The sequence below is a fragment of the Drosophila elegans genome, unplaced genomic scaffold (assembly GCF_018152505.1).
Source record: "Drosophila elegans isolate 14027-0461.03 unplaced genomic scaffold, ASM1815250v1 contig_149, whole genome shotgun sequence".
NCBI classification, from domain to species: domain Eukaryota; kingdom Metazoa; phylum Arthropoda; class Insecta; order Diptera; family Drosophilidae; genus Drosophila; species Drosophila elegans.
Window position 1 is genome coordinate 14,013,592 of NW_024545513.1, and position 13,858 is coordinate 14,027,449.

At 41.0% G+C, this 13,858-nt stretch overlaps 3 protein-coding genes across 4 annotated transcripts in view; 2 read left to right on the forward strand and 1 right to left on the reverse strand.

Annotated features, from left to right (window-relative positions):
- Positions 1 to 1,113: 1,113 nt before the first annotated feature.
- LOC108140901 (thyrotropin-releasing hormone-degrading ectoenzyme) lies at positions 1,114 to 7,096 on the reverse strand. Of its 2 annotated transcripts, none has more exons than XM_017263945.2 (6): positions 6,443 to 7,096; positions 5,319 to 5,598; positions 4,420 to 4,818; positions 2,805 to 3,533; positions 1,642 to 2,138; positions 1,114 to 1,503 (listed from the first exon to the last, which is right to left on the reverse strand). In XM_017263945.2, exons 1-6 carry the CDS (start codon positions 7,087 to 7,089, stop codon positions 1,248 to 1,250), a joined length of 2,808 nt encoding a protein of 935 aa, XP_017119434.2. In that variant the 5' UTR covers positions 7,090 to 7,096; the 3' UTR covers positions 1,114 to 1,247. The 2 variants fall into 2 exon arrangements, with proteins under 2 accessions (XP_017119434.2, XP_017119435.2); XM_017263946.2 differs by having other exon boundaries at positions 1,415 to 1,503; positions 1,627 to 2,138.
- Positions 7,097 to 7,431: 335 nt separating this feature from the next.
- LOC108140856 lies at positions 7,432 to 9,057 on the forward strand. Its single transcript, XM_017263841.2, has 3 exons — positions 7,432 to 7,907; positions 8,461 to 8,755; positions 8,818 to 9,057. Exons 1-3 carry the CDS (start codon positions 7,503 to 7,505, stop codon positions 8,826 to 8,828), a joined length of 711 nt encoding a protein of 236 aa, XP_017119330.1. The 5' UTR covers positions 7,432 to 7,502; the 3' UTR covers positions 8,829 to 9,057.
- Positions 9,058 to 9,916: 859 nt separating this feature from the next.
- LOC108140872 overlaps positions 9,917 to 13,858 on the forward strand; it is a 94,230-nt gene continuing 90,288 nt past the window's right edge. Inside the window, 2 exon segments of the mRNA XM_017263902.2 lie at positions 9,917 to 11,519; positions 12,020 to 13,654. The gene's annotated coding sequence lies outside the window, so the exon portion shown is untranslated.

The following is a 13,858-nucleotide window of genomic DNA, read 5'->3' on the forward strand; positions in this document are numbered from 1 at the left end:
GCGCCCCCCAGTTTCATCCTTTTCCACCACACCCCTCATCCATCAACAAAACGACGAGCTCAGCCTCAACGTATGCAGCGAATTTTTTCCGAGCTTGTTGTTATTCTTCTCGCTGGGGGTGGAAATTCCTCGTGTCCATGTCCTCCTTCCTTATTTGTGTGTGTGTGTGTGAGTGTGTGTCTGTGAGATGTGGATGGACAAACAAAATGTGCGACTGTGACGTCACTGGTGTCAGCAGCAGGGATGCAGTGTCAAATCAACATTACCAGGGCTACTGCAAGGCGTTTACAGTAAAAACAATTCAGTGAACTCTTCTCAGATCTTTACAAAAGTAAAGAACATACGTTTCTTTAAAAATATTAAAATGTTTAAGCTTGTTTACTAACGATCTTAATTATTTTGTAAGCACAAAATAAAAATTTTCTTTCTCTATTCGGTGGATGAGTAAATTGTCGTTTTGTTTTTATTTGTAAGAATTAATCTAAATTTTGAATTTATTAGGTTATTTTAATTCAGAATCTTTACAATAAAAGGTGAATTTTTAATTTTAAAATAGAAACAAAAACTATTCTAATATGAATTTTAGAGGATCTACGGTTTGGTAGGTATAAAAAGATTGTGAACATGTCACGGTGGCAGGTGTAATACTGTTGCTCTTTTACCGACTCCTTGCTGGAGAGAATAGTAAGCTTTAGACCTGCGTATTGTGCCACCTCAATAGAAATCATAACCGTGATACTCGTTGGGCTAAACTCGCCACTCGCTAAGGATTTGAATTCACAAAATTATTTATAAAACGACTTGTTTATACAAAAAAAAAATAAAAGAGCAAACAAGTATAAATATTTGCACACATTTTGTTTTTGAATATTTCAACTAAAGACTAAATTTGTGTTGTTATATTATCTCTCATACTATGCAAAGTTGAAAGTCATCTAAAATAATCAAAACTTTTGTGCTAGTGTGACCATTCACTCAAGAACAGTGTAGCTTACCGCAGTATCCTGGTTTGAAAATAAAAGAAAACTCTGACTATTAGAAAATATCAAAATATACCAATATCATTTAAATGGATTGATTGTATGGTTATTTTTGCAATAAATAATTGAAATATTAAAATAAATAGAATTGCTTTTTATTATGTTATTATGTTATATTAATCAACTTTAATAGTTGGATCTCACCAGTAACCTTCAATTGGATGGATGCTATTCGATTGGGGTCTATGAAATCATCACAGTTTCCTCTTAGTATAAGCACTGTGGTTCTATGGATCCGGTAATGTTGCAGACGGCGGACACCAAGCGCAGGTACTGTATCTTATGCCAGGCAATAATGTCATGTCCAAGGTCCAGGATACGTCGGGAGGTGGCCTCGATGCCCGGAAGATACCTCAGTTCTTTTTTCATCAGCTTTCGTAGATAGTCGAGCTCAGTCTCCGTGCTAACCTTTTCCATCAACACAGTAACGAGTTGGGCAATCTCATCGGTGCTGTTTCTATAGCTGCAACAGAGGAACTTCCATTAATGGCAGTTCAGTGCTGGTTGTAAACGATGCATCAGCTTGCATTCATCTTAGATGCATCGTTTACCACCATGAATTTAAGCTCGATGGTGTATGATGTACCCAAGTACCCCCTACAATTTAGTGATTGCCTGGATGTTGTCCACTAGGTATCGTTTGGCTAGGATGAAGCCCAAGGGATTCTGAGCCATTGCGCTGAATATAAGCAAAACATCGCCCTTGGGTAAATAGCGACTACCGAAGGCCAAGCCGAGCATTTTGTCCAGTGCCCAGTTTTCGCGGCTACAAGTGAGGGCCCTGAGGATGATTCCCCGCTCCTCAGCCACATTCGATCGCGTGTACAGACGCCTTAGCAACGTCCAATCGGCCTCTGTTCCATATCGGATGGCGGTGCAGTAGATCGTCTCGCGTTGATCTATCGGAATGCGATTGCTCTTGAGGGTCAGACCGGCGAACTCCTTGAGGGCCAGATCCGCACAGGGTCTCATGTCCGTTTGGCAGGCCAGCATCAGGATAAGCCCTTTAAGGTCCAATTTGTTGTTCTTTCCAGGTGATCGGGTCCGCGGGTTAAATAGCTCATCGAACTTGGGCTGCAGTATGCTCCACATAAAGCTCTGCAAGGTAAGGTTCAAAGTTCAGCTTGAGTATTTTAAGCTTTAGTCTACTTAAGTGTGCTTTAATTGTCGATAAGCTCCATCTACATCACTTACAAGTACCAACCTTTTTCTTTATCAGCATATAAAGCTTTTGGCATAGAAAGTTAAGTTAAGTTCAGTTCCCATGAAGCTTTTTTTGGTGATGTCGGTTAAAGTTAATACTTTTCAATCATATGGCACAGAGTTAAAGAATTTAGGTTTTTGAAAGTCATCATTTGTTTGAAATCAGTTAGTGAAAAATAAAATGCAATTTACGTAAAAAATAAAGATATAATAAGTGAGCTTTTTCTGGATTGAAGTACAATCTTTTTGAAATTATGAAATAACAGGCAAATTTTAATAACTAAAATCTACATTTTGTACCAAAAAAAAAGTACGAGTTTTTGAGACTTTTAGTGTGTCGCTTGTAATATTATTTTCGGCTTGTTAATGATATTGAAATCGTTTCACCACAGATCCGTTTTCGAGCTATCGAAAATATAACTTTCAATGCCATTAACTGAGCGCCTGGTGATTCGTTTTTTTCTCGTTTTCAGATCGGCAAACGACATGACATGATGTCTTAATACGACATTGAAAAACCGACTTTTTAGTTAAGGTGGATCGACGGTACCTCTAACTTACCTTAAAGACAGAGATTATCGGGGTGTTGTGGAGGGTGCGGTGAAGCCACCTCAGATTCCTGGCCGCCGCTTGCCACACGATGAACTCGTCCTCCCGCTGCAGATTTTGCAGGAAGCCGAGGGCCAGGTCATAGGTCACGACCCCGGCGCCGGCCAGGCTAAGGACATCACTCACCAGCTGAGCTCGGGTGAAGCGGTCGATGTTGCTCGCATTCGGACCGGCCAGTGCCTGGCCAATCAGCCCCCAGTTGCGGTCGTCGTAGGTGACGCGGCAGGGCGTGGTCACCCGCAGGTTGAAGACCACCCAGTCGTCGGGCGGGGCCACCTCGGTGAGGACCAGCGGACGGGCGGGCCGGTGCGCCTGGCAGGTCAGCCACTCGCTGGGCAGCGCCGACACCCAGCTGCCGCGGCCCGCCGTGGTGAAGGTCAGCGGCACCCACCAGCATTGGCGGCGGCTTATCGGCCCCGACCTGGCGCCTCCCATCCGCGGGTTGCGCAGGAACCGCTCCTGGGTCACTGTCACCCGCTGCGTGGCGTAGTCGCGCACCACCTTCACCAGCGGATAGCCCGGCTGCAGCGTCCACGACTCCATCAGCTGGCTCACCTGGATGTCCTGGCGCAGGCTCATCTGGCGGTCCGACTCCTCCTGGAACGTCTTCCACAGGAGCGTCTGGTTGGAGGCACCCTTCTGGCCGCGCCGTATGTACAGTCGTATCGCATTCACAAACACCTGGAGTCAAATACAGCGGCGGTCAAAATAGTAGTAGTGGCACACTGCAAATTGCTCAAAAACCTACCTTTAAGGCATGGAAAAACTTTTTTTTTTTTTAATTTGCCATAATACTAACTTACCAATAATAATAATAAATTTTTAATAATTGCCGTAAATTCACTTTTTAGTACATTGTAGTAAATGCACTTTGTTTTGTAATAAAAATTATGTTAAAATCAGATTTTTGTTTAAAATAAAATGTTTAGTTTTATAAATGTTTTAAAATATTATACGTATGTTAAAAGTGAATTTTTATATTTGCACCATTTAGTTTTTCCTACTAGCTTCACAATAAAATTAAAACAGGATTGCTTTTAAGCTTTTTTTTTGCTTAATATTTTCATAAGGTAATAAACTGTTATTATTTTAATCACAGGTTTATGTAGGTAAAATTATATAATCATATTAGATGTTTGCTGAAAGGTTGAATTAACTCAAAAACTAATAAAACCCATTTTTGTATTTTTATTGTGAAAAAAAAGAGAAACAATTTGCTTCAACTGTACTTACGATTTTTTTATAAATCAGTTGAAAGAAATTGCTTTCTTTTCAGGGTTTTCAATTAACTTTTATTTTCTGTGGAGCACTTGATTATTTATTAAGCATATTAAGATTAACAACAGCGGTGTTACTCTACTCTCTACAGGTTTGAAACCATTTAAAATGGGTTATGGAAATATTACTTAGCATTCGTGCATCGCAATCTTCCCTTATAAAATATGACAAGCTGATTTATTAAATTGTCTTTGGTGCTCCTTAATTGGTTATTAAAAAAAAAAGTTTTCGTTGAATCTACACTGACTTTGTGTTTACACTGACCTTGTGATTACCTTAACCTACTCACCTGGGTTCCGATGAGGGAGTGCAGCATGCGGAAGAGCAGAGCTGACTTCTGGTAGGCATGGCTGTCGTCGACGGCGGACTGGGTGGTGTGGGCGAGGCTCACAGCCTGGGCACTGGCCCGCGAGTCCTCGTCGAGGACGTCGAAGCCCTGCCGCACCATGGCCAGCTCATGGAGTCGCCACGTGGGCTCCACCTTGTCCACGGCGAAGCCGGCCAGGTAGTCGGACAGGCCGTAGTGCAGCCAGTAGAGGGATGGACTCTCCAGGTCGGAGAACCAATGGTGGGAGAACTCCTGGGCCACATGGCTGGCCACCTGCTGCTTGGCCATCGCCGTCGAGCCCTGCTCGCTGTAGAGGAACGCTCCCTCCGGGTAACTGACCAAGCCCATGTGCTCGTGGCTCTTGGATCAATATAAACATGCAAATAAAATCGAATAAGATACCTTAGTACAGTTTCTATTTCACTACACACCGAAAAAACATTTGTTTAATCAACATAGCCAAACATTATATCAACTATTAAGCAAAAGTTATTGTTATTAGTTGTCTTATTTTGTGTGCCATTGCATAGTTATAGTACAATTTAGTATTTATGTCTTATGTTACTATTCAAGTATTTTGTTGTTTAAAAATGGATATACGGAATTGTAAATTGTCTATAAATAACTTCCTTATAACCTAATCCAAAAAAGAATTTGGGAAACACAAAGATAAATAAACAAATAAATTGTGCAGAAAAAGAAATAACTTTTAAAATCTACTATTACAATTACATATTATAAGTAAACTGATATTTTCATTGCAATTACCTATTTTGTATCAGTTGTTAGAATTTTGACCATTAATTGGTTGATTTTACATATGTTTTTTTTTTTCGGTGTATATGTAAGGAGAAACCTACCTGATAAGCGGTATCGGGCAGAACCAGCTGGTCAATCTTAACCGACGGATACGGCTTGCCGAAGAGGTCCACAAAGAAGACTATGATATGGGGCGCGATGCCGATGGCGTAGGCCCCCTGATCGGCAATCCTCGGTCGCAACCAGGTAATCATCTCGGGGCACTGTGCCAATCTTGGCGACTTCTGTCCCGTGAACCGATTGATCGAGAAGGCCAACTTCTGGACAGACATCGGCGGAGTCTGGTGGAAGCTTGTCCACATGTAGTTATCCCTCTCATGGCTGCAAAGTGAATCGAGAAAGTTATAAGTCCAATTTGGCCAAATATCGCAAATATATTTTATCAACAGTACATTTTCTAATGCTTTCAAACATGCAATTATTCTATTAACCTGCATATAATTTAAATTTATAAATAAATAATGTATAAAACAAATAACAAATTTTAAATTACTAACATGCATTTTACATTGATCTTTATTTTATATTTTTTTCTTTCTCACATCATTATATTTTTGTATTGTTGTTTGAGCTATGAAATCAGTTGTATTATTTTCCCATAATTAATATTTTAATATTTTTTAATAAGCAAATCGAGTTTTTTATCTTATGTTCATTTAAATAACATTTAAAGTAACAATAGTATGTTTTTTGACCTGCAACTGGGGGTAACCCCTTAATGTTTTACGGCTCATCTAAAACTGTTCCCCAAAGAAGTCATCGTGTACCAAAAATTACCAAAATAATACTAATTATTCCTAAAAATAAGTTTTTAATTATTTTTTATATAAAAGTTTTTTTTTTTAATTGGCACTGTTCGGCCTTCTAATGTTTTAAATGTGCGGCTATAATATCATTAATATAATTTATAAAATATATGTAAAATATATATAAAATATATATATAATATATATATAAAAAATATATAAAATATATATATAAAATATATATATAATATATATATAAAATATATATAAAATATATATATAAAATATATATAAAATATATACTCTATATATCAAAACCCTTGCATAATTTTTTGACAAAGATGAGCCTGGTCTAAAAAGGCTATTATACACAGAGAACCTTATTGTATTAATTTTTTCAATTGTTTCAGTGTACTCACTCGGAGGTGGCGCGCACCCGCGTGTTGCTCACCGCATTGGTGTCCCTCGTGTGGGCCAAATTGAGGACGAAGGGGCTGAGGAGGGTGGAGTCCTCGAAGCAGGGAAAGACGGTGTTGGCCAGATTGGGCGCCAGCTGGCTGGCCGCCACCCACTGCGGATGGCTGCTGGCGTCGACGTAGCCGGCCACAAAGTAGCCACTGGTGCGGGACAGCTTGCCGCTGAACGCCAGCATCAGGCTGTACTCCTCGCCCAGCCAGAGCAGACTCTTGAAGTGGATGCCGAATCGCTGGTGGCGCACGTCATGCCACAGTTTGCGCACCGCCACCCGGCCGCCGGTGTTTTTGCGGATGAGCCACACTTTGGGGTCCACTCGCAGGCCATTCGTGCTGAGGACAATGGTGCGGGTTTCGCGCCACACGCGCACCCGGATGGTCAGCTCACCCTGGAAGGTACCATGCAGATTCACCTCGTCCACCTCCGTCAGCAAACTGAGGTTGTAGTGCAGCGGTCGCACGTCGGCGGCGGTGCTCCATTGGCTACGCGGTTCGATGAGCGGCGGGCTACCTGAGCGACGGTAATTCCTGGCCGGTGCTGCGTTCAGCAGGCACAACTGCAAGACAACCAAGTGCCAGATCAATCTCACCATTATTGCCATTATTGGTTGTGGGTGGCGTAGGCGAAAGGTATCGGCCGGGTGGCCGAAATTCGACACACCTGATCGCATTTGACGGGCATGAAGAGTGACGAGTACAAACCATCAACAAAGATGCGTCATCTTCATTATTATTGAATCTATTTAAGAGTCATGTTAAACCTATGTTAAGTAACATGAACGTAAGAGGATCTCTCTGAGAGAAGAGAGCGGAAGCAATAAGACATGTTTAAATAAAGAGAAATTCAAAGAAAAGTATAAAGAATAAAGAAAGAAGAGAATGAAGATTCGAGCAGGCTGTGAAAGCAGTGTTTCCGGCTATGACTTCGACTCTTTGAAAGTTCACAGAGATTTTGCCATCACTTCCACACACAACAACAAAACTCACACACGAACATATTTCAAAAATGGAAAACTATACTTTAGGAGAATTGCTGTGGGATGGTGCCCTCGAAATCGAACCATTTGAATATGAAAAGGGCCACCAAGAGGATTGCAGTTTCCTCGATGTTTATGTGAGCTTCCTATGGACATTCGTCGCCATTTACGCTCTGTCCAAGCTGACCCAATTCTCGGAGCGGTATTTGAGCCAACGTCTGCTGGCCCACAAACACTGCGGCGATGTCCGCTCCATCAACAGCGAGTGGGAGCAGACGCTCCAGCTCCAGGAGGAGTTCCGATGCCAACTGCATGACGAGGTGCTGCAGCTCACCGAGAAGAACCTCTGCCTGGAGAGCATGATCGAGGAACTGCGCGACTGCAACCATCAACTGATTGGCCAGAATCGTATGCGATCCGTGGCAAAGGAACAGGTCTGTACGGAAAACCACGTCATCTCTTATTGCTTGACAGTAGAAAATTAAAAAAAAATTACCCCCAATGTTAATCTTAATCTGAAGCCATAAGCTTTTGGATAAAGTACATATGTACATATATGAAAATCTGTTTAAACACACAAACTGTTTGCTAAGCATATCGCTTTTCAGTGGCATTTGTTAGTAGTTTTTAGCTTATGAAAATATTTATTACAAATTAATTAATTAGTTATTCGTAGAGATAATACTATAAACAAAATGAGCAAAGATTTATCGGAAAATGTGTTTAAATTTTCAGTTCAAAAATTGGTCCCATATCAAAAACATATTTATTACAATACAACAAAGTGAACTTTGGCTTATAGTCTTAAATTGTTATAAAATCATTTACCTCAGTTTATTGAAAAGTGAATTAATTTTAAATTTAATTAAGTTTAATTTGTATAATTAATTTTATTATAATTTTATTAAACCAATATTAAAAATTATTTGAAGTTAGGTAAAAAAGTTTAAGTTAATCTCGAAACTTTGTTTTTTTTTCTCATTTCAGAAGCAATCGTCGGTCCAGTCAAATATTTATATCAGGAACAGCTATATCCACCTAACACGTCAGGTGTTTGTGAACGATAGACAAACTGACCGCAATGTACGGAATGTCGGCGGCGAGGATCTCAATGGAAGCCCAATGGAAGCATCCGAGGAGGGCCTGAATGTCTGGATGCAGTACCTGAAGATGCGCAAGTGCTACATAGGGTTCATTGCCGATCCCAACTTGATGGCTCCCAGCGGTTCTGGTCACATGCAGCCCGTTGTAATGACCACCGAGCAGTTGGCCAACTTGCAAGGTGGGTGTTTGTGCACCTTGCTGAATTGTGATAATCTCGTTTTGATTGTTTTCTCGTTTCAGGAATTGTCTAGTGGCTTGAATTCAGTTACTTAAAGCACACGCACATCAACGGTTAAGTCGCTCAAATCGGAAAAGGAAATATCCATAAAAAGTAATTAAACTACATATATAATGCTCGAACAATTTTTCAAGATCCACAACCGACTGCCCCTCATTTTAGTCATCAGAAACTTGAGAATACTTACATAGCTGTTTTTTCCTTATGGCCGACGGTATTAAATGTTTGATCTTTATGCGATACTCCCATTGTTTAATGTTTATTATTATTGTGGTTTCATCCGAACGCTAGGCACAACACATTAACTATTACCTAGGTCACTGTTTAGTTAATACAAGTATTTGACTTAAATGTAGTTTGATTTAAGCTGTACTAATCAGTTTTAAATTTAAATTTATTTCTGAAGGAAGTGTTGTTAATTTATGATGCAATTAAGTAAGGTTTTTGCTTTAAAATATTTTAATGGTTGCATTCAAATCTTTGGCAACAGTTTTTAAAGCTCGAAGGTTGAGCTTAATGTGGGGGTGGACCACCAAGCTTGGAAAAATAAAAGGAGAAAGCTTACCTGTCGCCCCCTGTCGGCCACAGAGAGAGAGTTCAAACGCTGCACCCTTGCAACCAGCTGAGCGATTCGTGGGGTGGATTCCTGCGCCTGCTCGGAGCTGGCTCTCTCTTTGGCCCGCTCTCACTTTCGGATGCTCTCTCGTGGTCTGTTATTCTCCCGCCTGCGAGGTTAACACGTTGCAAATGTCAAAGGAATGACTTCAGAGTGGCTTTCTCGAATGGTTCCCCAGTTTCAGTGTGTTCTCCGACTTTGGTACCCTCGACACGGTGCGCACACAATCACGCCAAAACGGCAGAAATACAGATACGATAATAAACAATACCCCAGGCCCCAAAAAAAACGTGGAGATAACGCGAGTGCGCCAAATGCCAGGGATTCAATTGCGGATACATATTTCAGAAAATTTTGTTCGATCGCTAAAAACTAAAATTGAATTTCCTCCGTAAATTTACGGTCCATAAACGCGCGCGTGTTCGCCTGATTTGCCAGTGTGTGTACGTGCGTGTGTGCCTGTGTGTGTACTGGTTTGCCTGTGTGTGTGTTTGTGAGGTGTACTCGGAGAGTACTTATTATGTAAAGTGCTCGTCTTATTGACAGTTGACAGTGGCTAACTGAGCTGATTTCCATGCCGATTGCCTTTGACCAACTGCCTAAAGTCGGGCATCTCCAATTTGCTAATTAATCGAGTGCTTCCGCACTTAAGTATGCTCCACAGTTTTAACACACGCACACACACGTCGTGACGTGTAGCAACATGTCTTTGCCTATCGCACTTTTTCCCAGCACTCAGCGAGAGCGGAGAGAGCCAGATTTGGCTGCACGAGCACGAAGCGCAACCACAATTTATAAATTTTTATTATTTTGAGACCCCTCTCCGCCCTCGCCCACGTTCAATCGCTCTTTTGCCCTTCGAAATGTCAAAATATTGCAGACAAAAGTCTGCTCCGCACAACATTGCCAGTCCGAAATACAATAATCCCCGTTAGTCACATGTTTTCCAGCAAGCTGTCAATGGAAGGAGAAAGGGCGAAGTGGTGTTTGATGGGTTTAATCGATTAAAATATCTTATATTTGAGTTGAGGAGCCTAAGAAAAAAAGTGAAGTATGCATACTCCAGTTATTTGTGAATAATTTCTTTTGGTTTTCCAAGTTCAGAATTGACATTGCCAGACTCGATTCGATAGCTAATTCAAATTGACCGCCACTTGTCGCGTTCCTCACATGCGCCACTTTCTCTCTCTTTGTGCTCTCTCTCACTTCTCTGTTGACTCTCTCAGCAGGTAATATAACTTCTGTTAACTTTGACAGCTTAACACTTTTACCATTGCCATCAGGCTAAAAATTTATTGTTTTAATTTAGGGGGTCTTCTACTTTTTAGGGAATTTATTATAAAAGTTTTACTGCATAGATTAAAAAAGCTTTTTTTATTAAAAGATACATGTGTTGTTCTGTAAATTTTGTTTTTAAACTTGAAATTTTTCCAGAACCTTGAAATGTGCATTTCATAACACACATATGTAAGTCATAAGTTAAAAGACAAAGTTGTTGAGGATACGGGGCCAGAAAAGCTCGAGTTAATTTAGTTTTTATTTATGATTTTTAAATGACATTAAGTGCCTAAAGAGGAAATATAACAAATCAATATTTTGACACAAGATTAAATTCCAAAGAGTCGCATTGAAAGTTGTAGATGACAGATGTTACGGCAGTCAAGGGTTAACTTTAACATGGCGCCAACATAGCCAATGTTTGCTTAACAGCGCAGCTTACAGAGGTGCCGCTCTCTCTTTTCCGCTCCTGCGCTACCGTCTCTTTCGCATTGCTCAGTTGCTCGGCGGAAGAGCACGTCCTGTTTGGCTTAGTTTTTAGTCCTTCTTCGAACGCGCTGCCCACGAGTCACGAGTTCGCTAGTACGCAGGGATTTGATTTCCCACTCCCAGTCACATACGTTTTTTTTCCAGTGCTTGTGCGCGTGTGTGTGAGTGTGTGCAAATAGGAGCAGGAGCAACATAACACAAACACACGCTCAATGCTCAATATACAAAGTACATATTTGCATGTGAAGTGAACTGCTTACAGCTGTTCGATTGCAACTCTGCGCGATCTCCATTTCGGTTTAAGAGTTGTCCATTTGAACCGTTAGTTGTTAACATTTAACGCTAACCGATTTGCCATCCAGTGTGCCAGTGTGTGTGTGTGTGCGTGTGTGTGTTTTTATTTTGTCTTCTTGTGTAGTTTATATTTTTTTTTGTGCTTCGACTGTTTCGCCTGGCAAGTTGTATAGCTCTCTCGCTCTGAGTCAGCAGCGCCTGTCAAGCGGAGGGTTGTTTTTTTTTTTTCCTGCCGCTCCCCTTCCCGCCGCCAAAAACTTCACTTCAACCACTTGCCGTCGTCGTCGACGTCATCGCAGCCATACAACAAACCACCGAGACACCATCCACCCACACACCCACTCACCCCCGGTCCCATCCCCATCCCCATTCCAATTCAGTGTCATTGGCACTCGCTTTTAGTTATTCAGTTTGCCTTTGAGTTTTTGAGTTTTGCGCTTTGTCTGCGAAAGAAGGGAAAAGAGAACAAGGACAAGCAAGGCAACATGGCAAATCAGTTAACAATTTTATGTTGCCTCAATATTAAGCATTCCGAGTAATAACAATACTGCACAGACAATAAGTGAACTGAGAAAACGAGAGCTGCGAACCACTGAAAAACGTTGCACCCACCACCGCCTCACCGCTCGCCCGCTTGTTTAAAGCTAATGCCACCACCGCCCACCACCACTAGAACTACTTCCACTACAACCACTATTGCCACTATTGCCACCACCATCACGACCATCACCACCAAGAACCAATAACCAAGAACCAAGAACCACAACCACCAATTACCAGCCTCGACCTGTACCACATCGCAATGAACAAAACCAAAAACCAAAAATCAAAAAATATCAAATAAAGAAAGAAAGAAAGGCAGAGCCCAGATTCCAAGTCCACTTGTCCAAAATGTCGTCAGTTGAAAAATGTGAGCTTCACCAAAAATGCATTACTAGATGTTCGTTCCCGTAATATGTGCATATAGAGCATCCCCCTAGAACCTCTAGCGTAGCTCCTCGAAGAATTAAACGCCGTATCGCCCCCTATTTGTCTTGCCATGTTTGCCACTTTAGATCTGACTCTTGACAACAAATATTTAGATCACACTTCAACTTTGTTTTCTATTCTTTTCCATCTACCTTTAAATACTATAAATATAACTATAACTGTAAACTATAGCTATACTATCGGTCTGCCTCTCTCTCTCTCTCTCTCTCCCTCTCACACTCTCTCTCTGTCTGTCTTTCTTGTTCTGTCTAGTTAACATGCCTTGAACTTTTACCCACTCTGTTAACTTCTCCTTTTAAACAAAACAAAAACAAAAACTTTACCACTCAACTCTTTGGAAATTGGGATGCGAGGACCGACTGAGAAAAGCATCTGAAAAGTGAAGTTCTCAAGATGGTTCCTGTGCGTTGGCACTTGAAAAACTTCCACTGATTGGCCGGAGTCCCGATTGTAAATAAGCCCCCCGATCCCCGACTTCCTTTACACACTTGCGATTTGCCTGCTTCTTAGCCAAACCTGCATGCCCCGAGAAGTCATCAGCTAGTGGTTATCGATTTATCATTTGAGAATGCCACACAGAACCACAAACACACACAGAAGACTGAAGAGATGACTATTGGGTCGATCGGTGGATCAGCCACCTCAGAAATTACAAGCCACACACACACACACACTCAATATATTGTACGTTAGCCCAGTAAAGTTACGTAATTTCCGTTTCGTTCCTCGTTTCTCGTAGTTCCCCAGTTCGTTTGATGCGTTCGTTCCTTCGTTCGTTCGTTCGTTCGTTGTGTTTGCCAAGTTCAATTTTATTGTACTCGAATTCCCAACTGGCCAATAACCAGATTTGGAATCCAGAATTCGGAATTGGCGAACCAGAAGCCAAAAGCTGAACAGTAACAACAACAGCTAATAGACAAACAAACAACCAGCAGTATAAATCGAAACCTTAACCCAATCTAAATATATATCCATCCAAACCTAAAGTGTGTCTAATCACCAATTCTTAATGTAAAATTCTCTTTAAACTAAATAATCCAAACACGAATCACACAAACCAAAAACCAAAATCTAAACCAATTTAATCGAATCGAACCGAATCGAATCGAATCGAAATCGCAACCCAGGCAAAACTCACATTGACCACCAAGCATATGAGCTTGTGGCTAAAGGTAAGCTATGAATAGTCAATATTTCAATGTTTATTTGTGAAACGAAATCCTGTGAGCGGTGGGATTAGTATTTTCAGTTAGGTGGCCAGTGTATTTGAAATTTAGTTGTGCTCGACATTAAACAAATAAAATGTGAAGCTTAGAAGATAAACTATATGCCTAAATCAGAATTGTTTGATTATTTAATAAGTTATTAGAAATGTA

Excerpts from the sequence above, each read along its gene's own strand:
- LOC108140901 (XM_017263945.2), bottom strand. The coding sequence starts at position 7,089 with ATGGTGAGATTGATCTGGCACTTGGTTGTCTTGCAGTTGTGCCTGCTG. Across the intron at positions 5,599-6,442 it reads CGGGTGCGCGCCACCTCCGA|CCATGAGAGGGATAACTACA; the intron begins GTGAGTACACTG and ends TTCACTTTGCAG. Across the intron at positions 2,139-2,804 it reads CGATAATCTCTGTCTTTAAG|AGCTTTATGTGGAGCATACT; the intron begins GTAAGTTAGAGG and ends CTTACCTTGCAG.
- LOC108140856 (XM_017263841.2), top strand. The coding sequence starts at position 7,503 with ATGGAAAACTATACTTTAGGAGAATTGCTGTGGGATGGTGCCCTCGAA. Across the intron at positions 7,908-8,460 it reads GATCCGTGGCAAAGGAACAG|AAGCAATCGTCGGTCCAGTC; the intron begins GTCTGTACGGAA and ends TTCTCATTTCAG.